The following is a 19,735-nucleotide window of genomic DNA, read 5'->3' as shown; positions in this document are numbered from 1 at the left end:
AAAGATTTTAAAATAAAAAATATTATACTTTCATCTTTGGAACCTCAATTCTAAGATTTTTACATGTACCACCAACATATTCTTTTTAATTTGAAATGACAGTGAATAATATTATATAACTAAAACCTTCAACAATTTTTTATTAAAAAAAACATTTTCCACCTTCGAAATGATGAATTAAATTGTCAATATATTTGATTAATAATATATAATTATCTCAACTTATCATTTTTAAATATATAATTAATGGTATAAAAAATTAAAATAAAATTTTTAAAAATTATAAAATTAAAAATAATAATTTTATATTTTAAAAATAAATTTAAAAAACTAAAAACATATTTATCCCTTCTAAATATTCTCATCCATATATAAGATTTTTTCGGTGTTGTTGCACATGTTTATCATTATATTCACAAGCTTTTTGTTGAGGTGACTAGATTTTGCCTGGAAAATTTGGATGATATCCGTCTGCAAAGTGCCATAAATGGCAAAAAAAACAGAGACACAGAGCCGTGGATGTCCTCTCACCATGAAACAACAAATCATAGAAGAAAAAAATATTAATTTTAACTTATATTAAAAATAATAATTTATTTTATCAATTTTATAAAAAAAAACTAAAAACTTAATTATTATTTTTAAAAAAATATTATTTTGTTATACAGTTTCATCGCGAAGAATCTACACCTTAGTTAAAAATAATAATTTATTTTATCAATTTTATAAAAAAACTAAAAATTTAATATTATTTTTAGAAAATACCGTTTCATCGCGAAGAATCTACACCTTTCCATTTCTTGGTTTCTATTTCTCGTCTATTATTTTCTTGTGTCCTTTAAATAATTAATTCACTAAAATTAAAAAAAGTTAGTTTTACCTTTTAAATTAAAATATATCTTAAAATTTTATTTCTTTCCAAAAATATCTTAAATTAACGAAATATTATTATATGTTTCTAATATTTTTGTATTTCAAGAAAAAATTAGACTATTTATATTTTAAAAAATATAAATTAAATAAATTTTACTTATTCGTTGAAATAAAAAAAATAGTGTCTTATAAAGAAAGACTAAATTAATTTTAAAATTTAGGTCTTGTAATAAAGAATAAGAGATACTCTTTTTAAATCTATATATAAGTAAAAAATGTGTAATTTTTTTAGACTTAAATATATATATATATATATATATATATATATAAATTTTAATTAAATCAATTTTATTTAATATTTTTATCTAAAAATACTCATAAGGTAATAAATGAGAGTATTATTTACAATGGTTAAAGATATTTTAGTAAATATAATTTATATTTTATACGAAATTATGAAAATTAAATACATTTAATTATTTTTCTTAATATATGTGAAATTAGTTTTTTTTCTTCTTATATCTAAATGGAGCAGTATTAAAGTTTTGAGTATATAAATAACATTAATATTTTCATAAGGTTAAAATCAATTTTAGTTTTCTATTAGTTTAAAATAGACATTTTAGTCCTTATATTTATCCTTTTTAATCCTTATAATTCAATATAGATTTTTGTAGTCCTATATTAACCCTTTTAAATCCTTTTTGAGTCCTTGCTTTTAATTTCTTTGTAATGCTGTCTCTATTGTATTGACATGACAAAGGTCTTTAACTTTGTGTTTTTTATGTTAAATTTATTTTGTAAAAATTATTCTAAATTTGACCTCTTAATGCTTCTTGCCTCTTTTTTATTCTTACTTGTGACCCTTATTGTTGAGACACCTATTTTCCAGTTTTTTCATGAGTGACAACCCTTTAATACTCAGTTAGGGACTAAGTATCCGACTTCGTACTTTACTCGATTGGTCATTTATAATCAGTATAGTTTGACCTTATCCCTATACTATGGTCACTTTATACATGTATGTCTCAACCTTTTCCACATATAGATGTCACATAGAATCTAGAGTAGACAACTGATAATAACATATCATTTAGAAGTCAACTTACTTACTGAGAGTTCGACATAGCATATATCTATACAATAAGATATTAAAGTTTGAAAGCATCTTTAACTCTGCTCCAGTTTCTATGTATCTAAAAATAGATATGTATCACAACTACATACTTAACAACTTAACAACTTATCATTGTACATCGTTACATCTTAAACATCATCCAACTTAAATCTTAACCACCCAACAACATAACATCATATCAGCTTACATCTTTTACAACTTAACCATTTATCAACATGAACACCAACTTTCAACATAACAACAATAATAAACACATTATTCAACATATGCAACATATCAATAAATCATCTTTCTCCTTAACAACATTATTATCACCATCCATCATCCATCATACAGTTCATAGATCTTCATTCAATTATAAGACAACTCAAAACATCATACAGTATGTGTCAACATACAACTTATCAAAATTAATTATCATACAATGACAACCTTCACATAACACAACATAATTGAAGTTTCACTAATCTAATCAAACTCATTTTTTTATCTCATATGAAAGATAAAAAATGGTTATCTACAACTCTTATGAAGATCTCAAGTTCTAACTCCATCATCTACTATATTGAAAATCACAAAAAATGCAATAGTTTGCCTAAATACTAACAACTTGACCATTGCTTACTAAAAAGTTTATAACTGAAGTTTTAGACCTCTTATTTAAGTGATTTCAAAGCTATTGGAAAATTAACATTTAGGGCTATAACTTTCATGAAGATCACATAAGTAAATTCATTAATCTACTCACTTAAACGAGTAAATATTTGCTTAGGAGAGATTAGCTTGCTCGGAGCAACCAATAACACTATGAGCGGCCAAAATCTGCTCAAAGCACCCGAAAACTCTCTCGAAGTGACCAAAATTTGCTCTAAATGACCTAATTCAGAGGTCATTTTTAAACAACCACCCAGGCTCACTTGGAGTGACCTATGGGTGCTCTAAGCCACCCAAACCCAAAAAAACATCCATGACTTTGAGAAAAATTAGCAATCTCAAGAACAATTTCAAATCCTCTTATCCCATACCCAAAACATGCATGCAACTCTGAATCTTATGATTATAACAACATGCAACTCAAAATTGAAGAAACTGAGTCATGCATCAATAACACATCAATTTGTCATTATCAAACCTCCTATTCTTCACCAAGAACACCAAAAACACAACATCCACCCCAAGAATATCAAGCATACCAGCAACATATTCAATTTCACCATTAAGAACAACATGCATTCCAATCAAGATAATGACAAATCTTCCCTTACCTCTTGATTATTCGCACGAAATTAAGAGGAGAAGATAACAACTCCAATAAACTCTACACCACTTCTCACTTGGGATTCTTAGCTTTGGGCTTTAAATCACAAGTTTCACAAGATGGATCAATTGCTAGAAGGAGAGATGTGGAGATTTCAAGAGGAGAGGGAAAAAGGAATCTAACTTCCTATGGAGAAAAGATACATACTAGAAGGGGGTTGAATAATGTGTATAAAAAACTCACATGTTTCTCGATGTGTATCACTTTTGTTTTGTATATGTTGCTCTTTTTATCTACAACACAAAATTGTTGTTTGAATGCTTGATCCATTTATAATAGTTTCAGAGAAAATGACTGTTGCAGCAACTTTGAGTTGAACTTTCAATTTGCTTCATGAGTTGTTTCGTCTGTCTTCTTTGCTAATCCTAGAGATTACCGTCGATGCATTTATGCGAGCATTAAATGTCTTTCAACAAAGTATGTATCTTTTATCTGATCTAATAGGCTACTTATCATCATTTCCTTCTAAATCGAGCATGACAAGAGTAATGTCAGCGTATAGTAGTTAAAGTCAATGCAGAACAATCCTTTGTAAAACCTTTTTCGTGATATCTAAGATTTTTCCTTTTGCTATTGACAGATATTTTGTCTTTTTCCTCTTTAACAGATTTTGAGAGGTTTGAGACTTTTTTCGTATTCGATCTATTAGGGATAAAACATTAAATGAAATTTAAGGTTAGTCTCATTTGAAAAGTATTCATTTAATGCATAAAGACAAACTATATGCTTTGTCTGATTTCTTTCATTTTACAAATGATAAATATTTTCACATTTTGTCTGATATAATATATCTTTTGTAGATATTTTGACTTTGTTTAAGAAGAAAATCTTTGTTTATTATTATTAAAACCTGAGAGATTCGAGATCGTTTTTTTTACTAAACCCAAGATCATTTTTTAATTTAACACTTTCACTTCTAAAAACTTTTTTCTAGATATAATAGTTTCTCCTAAAGAAACCTAAAAAAAAATAACTCCTTCTATTGAACCCACTCGCCCACATAAAATCTTAACATGCACATGAACTAGTGCCTAAAAATATGAGTGTTACGGTGTATGTTTTATATTTTATATGAAATCCTAAAAAATAAATATATTTAAATTTTTTTAATAATATGCATGAATTTTGTTTTCTTATTATAAATAGCTCTAAAAGGAATAATATTAAAATTTGAGTGTATAAAAAAATATTTATATTTTCATAATTGATATTTAATATTTTTAATAGCTCAACATTGGAAGAAAAAAAATATAAACTCGTCTTTGGTAGGAAAGAAATTAGCAAGTGAGAAATAAAAAATACATAAAAAAAAGGGTGCAGTCTTACAATTTTTTATTTCTACACAAATCAGTAAAAGATAATATAAAGCACCACACTAACAATAAAATATAAAGGACACTAATAATCCAATAATAAATATAAATAACACTAATAATAAAATGTTAAAAAGATAAAAGTAAAATAATACAATAAAATTAAGAAAAATAAATAAAAAAATTATTACATCAACAATATGATAGTCAAGAATATAAAATTAGTAGAATAATAATATCGTAAAAATAAAATAATTATAATACAAATCACATATAATAATAAGTTATCATTCTAATATTAAAAACAACAAAATTATTATTATAAAAGTAATAAAAATAAAAATATTATCTTAAAGATGCAAGGTTTTTTAAATTGCCAAGATATAAAAGTACATTATTTAAATCAAAATACGTCAACTGAAAAATAAAATTTCAGGAATTAACTTAAATTTAGATTAAGAATTTTAAAACTCAGATTGTCCATAATAAATAATATTTATCTCTTAATAGCAGTAAAATAATATTTAACAAATTTTAAATATGTTTGTAAAGCCTAAGTTGGAGTTTGCTGTTGCCTCTGGTTATTCTCCACAAGAGAGTTTCTAAACATGCCCAAACAAAATTTGTCAAGGGAATTTGGTGAGATTAAACCAAGGGAGAGTTGCATGAATGAAAGCAAAAAATCTTGGACAACATCAACACAAAAATGGGATATTCCCCCTTCCATCTGTGCACAAAAAACTTGATAAAGTGGTCAAAACATGGCAGGATCAAAAGAAGGAACAAGAAACAAAATTAAAACGACCAAGATTTGAGTTTGTGGAATAAGAGCAATGAAACACAACGGTGAGGTTGTTGTTGTTTGAAAGAAAATACGGCTAGGGAATCCATTTTCTTCAAAGAGTTTGGCAAGGTAAGGCTCCACCATCTTAAAACTATATAGCATTTTCAATTTATCACATAGAGACACTCAATTGTGCATTATTCTCTAATCTCTAGCACACAACACAAACTATTTTGAATCGAACCTCATGAAAAAGCTGGAGTTATCTTGTTTAGATACAAATTTAAAAGTGTTTTTAAGAGTGTTTTTCAGTCAGAAGAAGTTTTTTATTTTCGGTAGAAAAATTCTTGAGAGCTCTTCTAAGCTTGTAACCGACCACACTCTTAGTTATCTATTGAAATTGCTTTACATGAAACACAGTTGGAAAAAAAAAATTGAGAATGAAAGGAGTTTCAAGGGGGGAAATGGTGGAAGAAGTGAAGAAGCAGGTGTGGTTAGCTGGTCCTCTCTTCACTGTTGGTGTGCTGCAGTACAGTTTGCAGGTGATATCTGTTATATTTGTTGGTCATCTTGGTGAGTTGCCACTTTCTGCTGCTTCACTTGCCACTTCCTTTGCATCTGTCACTGGTTTCAATTTGTTGGTAAGGAGGTTGCAACACTAAATTTGAGTATCTATGTATATCCAAAGAGTGTGAGTCTTAATGGAACTTATTTTTGTTCACATCTATTATTTGTTTAAGGAGAATGCTAGAGACACTCTTTCTAATACTTTTTTTTTGTTAGTTGAAATTTATTAGAAATCACAAATTTTGTTGGTCTCACGTGTCATTCTATGGTCTCTCTTCTGATTTAATGGTAGAGCTTACTAATTTGTGATTTTCAGCTACCAATAAAAGAGTATTAGTCGGAGGGTGTTGCTAGACTTTTTCTTTGCTAACTCTAAACTGAGAGTAGGCAATTTAGTTTTGCTGAATGCTGATTACTTACAGATGGGTATGGCTAGTGCATTGGACACCTTATGTGGTCAGTCATTTGGGGCAGGGCAGCACCATATGCTCAGCATACACATGCAAAGAGCTACCTTTGTTCTCTCAATTGTAAGTGTCTTTCTAGCAATCATGTTGGTATTCACCAAACACATTCTAGTTGCCATGCATCAGCAAGTTGCCATAGCTGAGGAGGCTGGGGTATATGCCCTTTACATGATTCCAAGCCTTTTTGCTTATGGTATCCATCAATGCCTTCTCAAGTTTCTACAAAGTCAAAACATTGTCTTCCCCATGGTGCTGAGCTCTGCAGTGGTGGCTTTGCTTCACATCCCTTTGTGTTGGGTGTTCGTATTCAAATCAGGACTTGGAAGTAAGGGAGCTGCCATAGCAAATTCAGTATCATATTGGTTTAATGTGCTGCTGATAGGACTTTATGTGAAGTTTTCTTCCTCGTGTGCAAAATCATGGACTGGCTTCTCAAAGAAGGCCCTGAAAAATATCCTAGAATTCCTTAAAATTTCCATTCCTTCAGCTTTTATGCTTTGGTACATTCTTGAACTTGAAGTAATTAACATTCTCATTTTCATCACTACTAAACACTGGCACAGTAGCACCCCCTTGATGCATGAATTCATTCATGTCCTAAAATTACTCTTATCATATTTCTGATTCAGTTTAACCCTACACATGGACAGCTTAAAGGTTTGGACATTTGAACTAATGGTTCTTCTATCTGGCCTTCTTCCAAATCCACAGTTAGAAACTTCAGTGTTGTCTATATGGTTAGCACTTGGCATAAATGCATAAACCATTTGCTTCCCCTACCCCTCACAATATAACTGCTCTTCTTTGAGGCTGAACGCTGATCATATTAATATTTAGTGTGACATTTTGTGTTTTCATTTTTCAGTCTTAACACATTTGTAATTGCCTGGATGATTCCCTTTGGATTAAGCTGTGCTGTGAGGTACCTTCATTCTCTGCATTTCTAAACACTCTTTCATTATTAAATGTTTTTTTTTTTTCAATCAATAATAGCATTTGAGGAGCATATGACATGGCATAATGTTGAACTATTGAAGCAACTATGGACCTATTTGGATAAACTAATTTTTAACGTCTATTTGGATATAATTTTTTCAAGAAATTAAATGAGAAATTTTATACAAATTAACTTATATATAAACTAATTTTAATTTATGTAGAAATATATTTCCTTTTTTCTTCCTAAAACTATTTTTAAAGAAATTTATCAAAACAGACCGTATATGGTATGTATTATGTATAAATAAATTGTCCCTTTACAGCACAAGGGTCTCAAATGAACTAGGGGCTGGTCATCCACAATCTGTAAGTCTTGCAGTTAGAGTTGCTCTCTTCCTTGTCCTTGCTGAGGGCATTATGATGGTATTACTCATGATCCTGCTAAGAAAAATATGGGGCAATCTTTACAGCAGTGAAACAGAAGTTATAAAATATGTAGCAGCCATGATGCCTATTCTTGCTATCTCCAGCTTCCTTGATGGGATTCAAAGTGTTCTTTCAGGTATCCATATCTATTTCCTACATAGTTCCTTTATATGTATTTCCTGACTCATTTTATTTGTAATTTTTATCATATATTTTTTCCCAATAATATCCTTAAGAAATAAATGTACTAGGAGTGTTTGTTTCAAGGTATAATATTGTATTGTATTTCTGAAAATCTCATTCCTGAAAATGTTATACCGAATAGAATGTTATTCTCATGAATATGTTTGGTTAACATATAATAATTTTAGCAAAATATTTTTTATTTATTTAAAAAGTAAAAATAAATAAAGAAACGTGGAATAATAAGTGGAAAAAGGTAATTATTAAAAAAAAAAGTAACTTTCATTCCATGAAAATTTAAGATATCCATCTTTCACCATGAGAATGACAAATATATCAAATGTGAAGGTTTTACATTCCTAATAATAAATTGTACCTGAAACATCCTTTTATAAACTACTAAACATGGGAATGAAACATCCTTTTATAACCTACGAAACATGGGAATAGATAGTCCCACTTCTATATTTCCAAGAATAGAAAAATATAATTTGAAACAAACCGCTCTTAGTAGAAATATAATTCTTAATATATTTTTATAGTTCCTCAATTTGGGATAAATTTATATTTTTCCTTTACTCTCAAGACCTCTAGTATCATTACTTATAGGGACAATGGAATCATCTGTGTAATATTAGTTGAGTTTAATATATACTTTTATTAAAAAATGTTAATAGATAAGTTTTGTGTGATAAATTCAGTAATAAATGAGTTCTATTTAACAGATTCATTAATATTTGAGTACACTAAAATAAGTTTTTTTTCTCTCAAATTTTATGGATTAAAAATAATTTTAAATTTAAAAAAATAAATTTACCTCATATTTAAGAAAATAAAAATATATTTATTTATTTTATAATTATACAATGTAGTTAATAAAAATATTTTAGTCCGACAAAATTATTTTTGGATTTGTTTGTTTAATTTTTTTTCCCTCTAAAAGTGCTTCTTTTTAATAAAATAAACACTTTTTATATGTTTTTCTAAACTTTTTTTTAAATAAGCAATTTTCTTCTTTTTTTTTTTAAGAAGGAACTCTTATATGTTTCTTAAATAATTATTTTTAAAAAAATACTTATTTAGAAACACTTATTTTTAAGTTTAAACAAATTGGCTTTATTGGCACAATCAATTGTTTTCTTAATGTGTGTAATAACTCATTTCCATGTAATGAAAAGGCTTCCTAATTAGCTAGGAAGTACATAAATTTCATATTTTATTTCAGAACATCCATTTTTAGTTATGATATTGATAGAGTGAATTTATTGGTGGTGGTGACAAGGCATTGCAAGAGGTTCTGGTTGGCAGAAGATTGGTGCAATTGTGAATCTTGGATCATTTTATTTTGTGGGAGTTCCTTCTGCAGTGGTGTTGGCTTTTGTTTTGCACATGAAAGGGAAGGTAAATGACACAATAATTTGTTAGTGGTCTTTATAGTTATTGTAACTTGCAATTAATGCTCTTCTCATAAATTAATTTGGCTAATGCATATCTTGAAACAGGGTCTTTGGTTGGGGATTGTTTTTGCATTCATCCTGCAAGTCATACTTTTTGGTCTCATTACCATTCGAACCAGCTGGAAGAAAGAAGTAAGACACCTATTTGTTGTAGTTCTACAAATCACAAACCAAATGTTGTGCACGTGTAAACCAGTTATCTGGAGCAAATAATTGGATTCATTATCCAGATTGAGTTTGTTTGTTTAAGAAGATAGTGTTTTTGAGAATTTTTTTATTGAAATATTCTATATTTTCAATAGGATAAGGATAATTTTGAAAAACGTTTCTAACCTGTATTTATACATTCTATAATTAAATAAATAAATTTCATCAAACATTTAATCAAATTCAAATAATTAATTACTTATTTACACTTTTATTTGAGGGCACTTTATCCCTTAGTGAGACACACATGTTTGAATACTGGTTTAAAAAAATTGTAAGAGTTATAAACTATTACTCTCTTAGTCTTTATTTGTTCCAAAATAATTTTAAATTTTTGGTGTTTTATAGAGACTAAGAAAAGGCAATAAATACTTCATCTAAAATTATATATAAGGAAAAAAAAACTTAAATTTGTTAAACTCAAATATAAATAAATTTCAAATAACAAATATTCTTGAGACAATAAATGAGAACACTATTCATAATATATATAGTTAAAGATATTTTAATAAATGTAGTATATATTTTAGGTTTAATACATCATTTCATTCCTAAATATTTTAGAAATTTTCAATTAGGTCCTTCATCTTTTTATATTTAGAATTTAGTTTTTATAGTTATAAATTTATTTTCAATTCGTGAAATTTTACAAAATATTTTTAATATCCACATACTTGGACAATTATATTAGATTATTATTAGTGTCATCATTTATATATATCAAAAATATTTTGTGAAATTTCATAAATTGTAAACAAATTTTTAGTTTTAGAGACTAAATTAAAAAAAATGAAGGATCTAATTATAATTTTTTTTAATTTAAGAACCTAATTAAAAATTCTTAAAAAATTCAAGGATCATTTATTAAGTTTATATTTTACATGAAATCGTAAAAATTAACTATATTTAACAATCTTTCTTAATATGTGTAAAATAATTTTATATATATAGAGAGGTCCAGAGAGAGTATATGAGAGAGAATGATAGTTTTACAATATTTATCTTATTTAATTTTATAAAAAATAATAAATAGACAGAGAATCTTAGTATTAAGGGTATAAATAAATAAAAAATATTATTAATACCACCTTGAAAAGTTAAAATGACAATTTTTTTCTTCTTTGTAACAATTATTTTGAGACAAAGGAGTAATATCTATTTCATTCATTGATTGCATATTTTCTTTGTTTGTATAGGCAAATAAGGTAGCAGTGAGAGTCAAAGATACCAAAATCCCTCTGGAGTTGCCTCAGGCTCATGGAGATTCATTTACATTATGAGAAGCGAGTTGATGTCATTTTACATGAAAATAGATTACATTAGACATTAATTTCAATCACCAAACTCTTTCTCTCTCTCTCCCAATCTATAATTAAAATAATTAGTTAAGACTAAAGCTAATTAAACAATTTTGTCCGTGTGAAAGAAATAGACAATTTTGTCTATTTATTATGTATTTGTATAGTATCAAATTTTATTATGTATTTATTATGTATTTGTATAGTATCAAATTCGGATGGTAATGAACTCATTCATAATTCAAGATACTAGATCATTTTCACTCCGTTGTTAAACCAGTTGAACTGATATATATCATTAAATTCCAAAGCTAATTATAATCTATAAATTTCATTCTTTGAAAACATTTTGTTAGACCACTTGCTAATGATATTATCATTCAGAATATTAAAATTCTTATTTTGACCAACTTAAATTATGAATAACTGCTCTGATCAAAGTGGGGTTCGTTTATCAATTACTATATATTTAGCAAATTAAGGTCCTTTTGGAACACACGAGTCATTGTTATTGTATATTTACCAACTTAAACAAACGAACTTCGTATCTTATTTTAATTATCCTATCATTGTTATTCCTTCTTTAAATGAAATTAAATCCTAATTTATTATATAACTGAATTCGAGCAGGAATTTTCTGTTTTGGTAATACTAATTATATTCCCTTTTAATAGTCATTTAAATTTTTTATATATAAAACAAACATAACAAATTTTCTTATTTTTTATAAAATGATTTTAATATTTTCAATCATACTCTCATGTATTTTTACTCTAAAATAAATATATATTAGTTATTAATGTATAAATTAATTAAAAGTTAAGTAGGTAAAATATAAGGATATAATTGACAAAAATATATAAGGATATAATGCAAGAGGTTCTGGCTGGCAGAAGATTGGTACAATTGTGAATTTTGGATCATTTTATTTTGTGGGAGTTCCTTCTGTAACGCCTAATTCTAATACCCAAATTATACAATATAAAATTATAATATTTTCGCAATTATATCATTAACAATATCTATATATTTATTTAATAAAAATAAAAGTAAAGAAAAGAATATCTTGTGAATTTAATACATAACATATCGTTCTAAAATATTTAGAATAACGTATTATTTTACACATTATTCATTTTCCTTACTCTTTTAATACAATATATATATTCATAACGGAAAGAAAATTACAATTAAAATAATATGATTGACAAGTAAAGTTATAACAGATCCATCAAATAGCCTCCGTATTCCAATTTCCTTCCACGTAGGACAGCAGTAATAATAACAGCAAAATGATCTGGAATCTCAAGTTGATCCATCTATTTATAATATATTTATAAAAAAAAAAAAACAAAGAAAAGAAAGGAGTAAGAACAATATCCAATAAATACAATAATTCGAACGAATAAACATAATTATTTATAAATAAAATTTTAACATATATATATATATAAATATATATTTATACAGATTAAATATTAGATTTTCTTGATACAATAAAATTTGAATTATACTTGTAGTGACTAGTCAGGATAAATGAGCATCATTATAACACCAACCAAAAGATATTTCACCTCCATTTCTTACTCATTTAAATCCCCAAGGTTAAACCTCCAGCTACAAATAATTCAAACTTTATCATCTATGGCCATAGAGTATTAATTATCTTTAAAATGAGTAAAAGATATTTTAACAAATTATATTAATCATAAAAAAAATTACTCAAAATAGATTTAAGAATTTATCATTATTTAAGCTTTAATTAAATAACACAAATTTAAATAAAATATATTAAGAGCACTAATTAATTAAATGACAATGACAATTATTATAAAATAATTAAACAATATAAAATGTGAATATATTAATAATTATTATAGATAAGAATAATCATAGAATAAGTAATAGTAATTAAAGGTTAAACAAATATATGAGGTTAGAAACACCCCACTAAATAATAACGTAAATAAATAAACATAATAATTAAAAGTTAAGTAGTTAGATGAGGTTAGGAACACCTCACTGAATAAATATAATAATAACATAAATAAACATTGTAATTAAAAGTTAAGTAGTTAAATGAGGTTAAGAACACCTCACTGAATAATTATAACAATAACATAGTAATTAAAAGTTAAGTAGTTAGATGAGGTTAGGAACACCTCACTGAATAAATATAACAATAACATAGTAATTAAAAGTTAAGTAGTTAGATGAGGTTAGGAACACCTCACTGAATAAATATATAAATATAGTAAGGTTAGGGGCACCCCACTAAATAAATATAATCAAATAAATGCATAAATAATTACACATAATAGTATATAAAATTTTAAAAAGATAAGGTTCTCCTCCCCCTTACCTAAATAAACAAGAGCTACAACTTGAGCAGAACCTCCTCTTTTGAATTCCCTCTCTTTCCCTCTTACTTTCTCTCTCTCTCTATTTTTTTTTTCTTTCTAAATTTCTACTTCGGCCGTATGATTCTTCAAAACCTCCTGCTTCCTATTTATAACAATTGAAAAGTACTATTTATATAATATTATATTAGGATTACTATTCATAAAATAATATTATATTAAGATTACTATTCATTAAAAAAATAATATAATAATTTGAAACAAACGTAAGTGCTTACGTTCTTGTTTTTGGAAATTACTATTCATTAAAATAATAATATATTTACTATTTATAAATACGTAAATACGTATATGTGAATAGTAAAATACGTATATATAAATAGTAAAATACGTATATAAAAATATGATAAACTAAATATTTAAAATCAAAATAACCTGTTTTATTTAATAAAATTTGGGATATTACAATTCTCCCCTACTAACAGAAATTTCGTCCTCGAAATTTTTATTGCTTAAAATAGATAAGGATAATTTTTTCTAACTTCTTCTTCGAGTTCCCAAGTAGCATCTCCAGTGTCTTTATTCCAAATGACTTTTACCAATGCAATCTGTTTGCCTCTTAACTGCTTGATCCTCCTGTCTACGATCTGTACAGGCATTGTTTCAAATGTAAGGTTATCCTTTAATTGTACTGTATCAGACATTATTATATGAGAAGGGTCAGAAATATATTTTCTTAACTGAGACACATGGAAAACATTATGGAGATTAGAAAGAAAAGGTGGTAGAGAAATTTGGTAAGCAACAGGACCTATTTTTCTAAGGATTTGATAAGGACCAATAAATCGAGGAGTGAGTTTCTTTGATTTCATTACCCTACCAATACCAGTTGTTGGTGTAACTTTCAAAAATACATGATCACCTTCCTGGAATTCAAGAGGTCGTCTTCTTTTATCAGCATAACTTTTTTGTCTGCTTTGAGTCATTCTCAATTTTTCTTGAATCATTTTGATTTTTTCCGTGGTTTGTTGCACCAATTCAGGACCCAAGATTAAATTCTCTCCTGTCTCAAACCAACACAAAGGAGTTCTACACCTTCTTCCATATAAAGCTTCATAGGGTGCCATACCTATGCTAGAATGGAAACTGTTGTTATAAGTGAATTCAATCAGAGGCAAGTATTTGTCCCAACTACCAGAATTCTCTAGCACACAAGCTCTCAATAAATCTTCTAGGGATTGTATGGTTCTTTCTGATTGTCCATCTGTTTGAGGATGATATGCAGAGCTAAGACGAAGCTTAGTTCCTAATGCTTGATGTAAACTTCCCCAAAATCTAGAAGTGAATCTAGGATCCCTATCAGATATTATGCTAGATGGTACCCCATGCAACCTTACAATCTCTCTTATATACAGTTCAGTCAATTTTTCTAGAGAATACCTAATGTTGATGGGTAAGAAATGAGCAGATTTTGTTAGTCTATCCACAATAACCCATATGGAATCAAACTTATGAATTGTTCGTGGTAAACCAACTACAAAATCCATTGCTATACTGTCCCATTTCCATTCAGGTATATCTAAGGGTTGTAACATTCCTGCTGGCTTTTGGTGTTCTATCTTAGCTTTTTGACAAATCAAACATGTAGCCACATATTGTGCTATTTCCTTTTTCATTTTGGGCCACCAAAACATTCTTTTGAGATCTTGATACATCTTTGTTGCCCCAGGGTGTATGCTCAGCTTGCTCTTATGTGCCTCACCTAAAATTATTTTCTTAATTTCTGAATCATTTGGTACACATATCCTATTATTAAATCTCAAAACTCCTCTTTGATCTAAATCGAACTTTTCACCATCCTTTTGACTTATCAACCTCTTTTTCTTCTGAATGAATTTATCAACTACCTGAGCCTCACCAATTTGTCCATGTAAGTCACTAGTAATTTGAACCGCATGCAATTGTATTTTATCTTGACTTACCGTAGTTGATAAACTCATGTCTCTAAATTTTTCTATCAAATTCATCTCTTGAATCATTAATGAGGAGACATGTAAGGATTTTCTACTCAGTGCATCAGCCACAACATTGGCTTTCCCTGGATGGTAATGTAATTCAAAATCATAATCTTTCAAAAATTCCATCCACCTTCTTTGTCTCATATTCAGTTCCTTTTGATCAAACAAATATTTTAAACTTTTATGATCACTAAAAACATCAAACTTACCACCATACACATAATGTCTCCATATTTTGAGTGCAAAAACAATGGCAGCTAGTTCTAGATCATGGGTTGGGTAATTCCTTTCATGAGCTCTTAACTGTCTAGAAGCATATGCTACTACCCTTCTATCTTGCATAAGAACACACCCTAATCCCATTTTTGAGGCATCACAAAATATGACAAATTGTCCATTAGGATTGGGTAAGGCTAAGACCGGTGCAGTAGTTAATCTTTTCTTAAGCTCCTGAAAACTATTCTCACATTTTTCTGTCCACTCAAAGGGTTGTCCTTTCTTGGTGAGTTGAGTTAAAGGCATAGCTATTTTAGAAAATCCCTCAATGAATCTTCTGTAATATCCTGCCAAACCCAAAAAACTACGGATTTCTGTTACCGTCTTTGGAGGTTCCCATAGTAGAACTGCTTCTACCTTAGATGGATCCACAGACACTCCATCTTTGGAAATCACATGTCCTAAAAACTTAACCTCCTCTAACCAAAATTCACACTTAGAAAGTTTGGCATACAGTTGTTTATCTTTCAGGATTTGGAGAACAGTTTGAAGGTGTTCTTCATGTTCTTCATGAGTTCGAGAATATATGAGGATATCATCTATAAAGACCACCACAAAATGGTCTAAATACGGACGAAAAATCCTATTCATATAATCCATGAACACTGCAGGTGCATTGGTTACTCCAAAAGGCATTACTTGATATTCATAATGACCATACCTTGTTCTAAATGCAGTTTTATGTATGTCTTCTGCTTTCACTTTGATTTGATGGTATCCTGATCTTAGATCTATCTTAGAAAATACAGTGGCTCCTCTTAATTGATCCATCAAATCATCTATCCTAGGAAGAGGGTATTTATTCTTTATGGTAAACTTATTTAATTGCCGATAGTCCACACACAGTCTAAAGCTTCCATCTTTCTTTTTGACTAACAAAACAGGAGCCCCCCAAGGTGATACACTAGGGCGTATGAATTGTTTTTCAAGTAACTCCTCTAATTGTTTCTTCAACTCAGCTAATTCAGAAGGTGACATCCTATAAGGTGCCATTGAAATTGGTCCAGTTCCAGGTATTAAATCAATCGAAAATTCAATCTCTCTGTTAGGTGGCAAACCAGGAATATCATTAGGAAAGACTTCAGGAAAATTTTGAACGACAGCTATGTCTTTCAAGTTGACTTCCTCTTTAGTTTCCATAGAGGATAAGATTAAATATCCTTGAACTTTACCCCAAGGAAACTTGTTTATTGGTTTAGATAATGAAATCGATAGGTCCTTAGGATCAGAAAATATTATAGACTTTTCTGCACAATTAAGAAGAACGTGGTTGGAAGATAACCAGTTCATACCTAAAATCACATCTAATTGTGATAAAGGTAAGCAGATCAAATTTACAAGAAATTTTTTATCGCCAATAAAAATAGGACAGTCTGAACAAACCTTATTGGCAATTACAGATTTGTTTGTAGGGGTTGAAACAATCAAATTATTCTCTAAAGAAGAAATTGGTAATTGGAGGTATTGAACACAATTATTGGAGATAAAAGAATGAGTTGCGCCTGAATCATACAGTACATTTAAAGTTTTGCCTTTAATGAAACATTTACCTTGTATTAGATCATTGTTTTGAGCAGCTTCAGTTCCGGTCATGGTGTAAACTCTTCCAGTTGTAGAAGGTCTTGGTTTGGATCCGGAAGTATTCACGTGCGTCTTTGGTTGTCCACACTCAGAAAATACATGACCAGACTTTCCACACTTGAAACAAACAGGTCCTTTGAGATGACAATCTTTAGTATAATGACCCTGTCCACACTTAAAACACTTGGCTTGATTATTAATGGACCTACTGGAATTTCCTGCAAATTGAGAGGATTGGGGTTTCCATTGTGGTCGAACATAAGGTTTTCTTTCATTATCCCTTTTCTTACTAAATTGAGGGCCAAAAGATTTTGGTCTATTATCCTTATTATGATCAAAACCTTCCAAAAATCGACACTTGTGTATTAATGTGGGAAAATCAGAGATTTCCAATATCCCTACTGCCTTTCTTAATTCTGATCTAAGTCCATCCTCGAATTTAATACACTTCATCCTCTCATCAGGGTGATAAAAGAAAGTAGAGTATTTTCCCAATTCCTCAAACTTAGAAGCATATTCTCCCACTGTCATACTCCCTTGTTTTAACTGCATAAATTCTATTTCTTTAGCCCTCCTAACATCATTAGGAAAATATTTTTCAAAAAATTTGGTTCTAAATACTTCCCATGTAATGATTATTCCCCCTCCTTCTAATAATCTCCTGGTACTATCCCACCAATATTCTGCTTCTCCTACTAACATAAATACTGCATAATTTACTTTTTGGTTGTCAGGACAGTTCATAGCTCGAAATATTTTTTCTATTTCTTTAATCCATAATTCAGCTTTTTCAGGATTGTATCCTCCATCAAATTGGGAAGGGTTATTGCTTCTGAATTCTACAAGTCCTTGTGACTCTCCTGTTCTTCCTGGTGGTTGATTCCTTAACAAGGCGGCAGCCATGTCCCTAATAGCTTGTACAGCCTCTGTTAGTTCGGTATTCCTTCTTCCTGCCATCTGTAATTTTATAGATCAGTTTATAATAGAAACATGGTTAGCACATTTCCCCAAGTTACACATGGAACGTTGCTCTGATACCATTAAATGTAACGCCTAATTCTAATACCCAAATTATACAATATAAAATTATAATATTTTCGCAATTATATCATTAACAATATCTATATATTTATTTAATAAAAATAAAAGTAAAGAAAAGAATATCTTGTGAATTTAATACATAACATATCGTTCTAAAATATTTAGAATAACGTATTATTTTACACATTATTCATTTTCCTTACTCTTTTAATACAATATATATATTCATAACGGAAAGAAAATTACAATTAAAATAATATGATTGACAAGTAAAGTTATAACAGATCCATCAAATAGCCTCCGTATTCCAATTTCCTTCCACGTAGGACAGCAGTAATAATAACAGCAAAATGATCTGGAATCTCAAGTTGATCCATCTATTTATAATATATTTAAAAAAAAAAAAACAAAGAAAAGAAAGGAGTAAGAACAATATCCAATAAATACAATAATTCGAACGAATAAACATAATTATTTATAAATAAAATTTTAACATATATATATATATATAAATATATATTTATACAGATTAAATATTAGATTTTCTTGATACAATAAAATTTGAATTATACTTGTAGTGACTAGTCAGGATAAATGAGCATCATTATAACACCAACCAAAAGATATTTCACCTCCATTTCTTACTCATTTAAATCCCCAAGGTTAAACCTCCAGCTACAAATAATTCAAACTTTATCATCTATGGCCATAGAGTATTAATTATCTTTAAAATGAGTAAAAGATATTTTAACAAATTATATTAATCATAAAAAAAATTACTCAAAATAGATTTAAGAATTTATCATTATTTAAGCTTTAATTAAATAACACAAATTTAAATAAAATATATTAAGAGCACTAATTAATTAAATGACAATGACAATTATTATAAAATAATTAAACAATATAAAATGTGAATATATTAATAATTATTATAGATAAGAATAATCATAGAATAAGTAATAGTAATTAAAGGTTAAACAAATATATGAGGTTAGAAACACCCCACTAAATAATAACGTAAATAAATAAACATAATAATTAAAAGTTAAGTAGTTAGATGAGGTTAGGAACACCTCACTGAATAAATATAATAATAACATAAATAAACATTGTAATTAAAAGTTAAGTAGTTAAATGAGGTTAAGAACACCTCACTGAATAATTATAACAATAACATAGTAATTAAAAGTTAAGTAGTTAGATGAGGTTAGGAACACCTCACTGAATAAATATAACAATAACATAGTAATTAAAAGTTAAGTAGTTAGATGAGGTTAGGAACACCTCACTGAATAAATATATAAATATAGTAAGGTTAGGGGCACCCCACTAAATAAATATAATCAAATAAATGCATAAATAATTACACATAATAGTATATAAAATTTTAAAAAGATAAGGTTCTCCTCCCCCTTACCTAAATAAACAAGAGCTACAACTTGAGCAGAACCTCCTCTTTTGAATTCCCTCTCTTTCCCTCTTACTT

General features: G+C 28.2%; 1 protein-coding gene across 1 annotated transcript; it reads left to right on the top strand.

Moving 5' to 3' along the window:
- Positions 1–3,692: 3,692 nt before the first annotated feature.
- LOC145957003 (protein DETOXIFICATION 16-like) lies at positions 3,693–11,233 on the top strand. The gene is made up of 9 exons (XM_083073236.1): positions 3,693–5,555; positions 5,847–6,067; positions 6,416–6,960; positions 7,111–7,197; positions 7,326–7,382; positions 7,723–7,961; positions 9,291–9,409; positions 9,511–9,597; positions 10,869–11,233. Exons 2-9 carry the CDS (start codon positions 5,867–5,869, stop codon positions 10,950–10,952), a joined length of 1,419 nt encoding a protein of 472 aa, XP_082929362.1. The 5' UTR covers positions 3,693–5,555; positions 5,847–5,866; the 3' UTR covers positions 10,953–11,233.
- The last annotated feature ends 8,502 nt before the right edge of the window (positions 11,234–19,735 follow it).

This window comes from Cajanus cajan, chromosome 1 (genome assembly GCF_000230855.2).
Source record: "Cajanus cajan strain Asha chromosome 1, NIPB_CcT2T_4, whole genome shotgun sequence".
In the NCBI taxonomy this organism is placed as follows: domain Eukaryota; kingdom Viridiplantae; phylum Streptophyta; class Magnoliopsida; order Fabales; family Fabaceae; genus Cajanus; species Cajanus cajan.
Note: the sequence above shows the minus strand (reverse complement) of the source record. Positions and strands in the feature narration are given on the sequence as shown.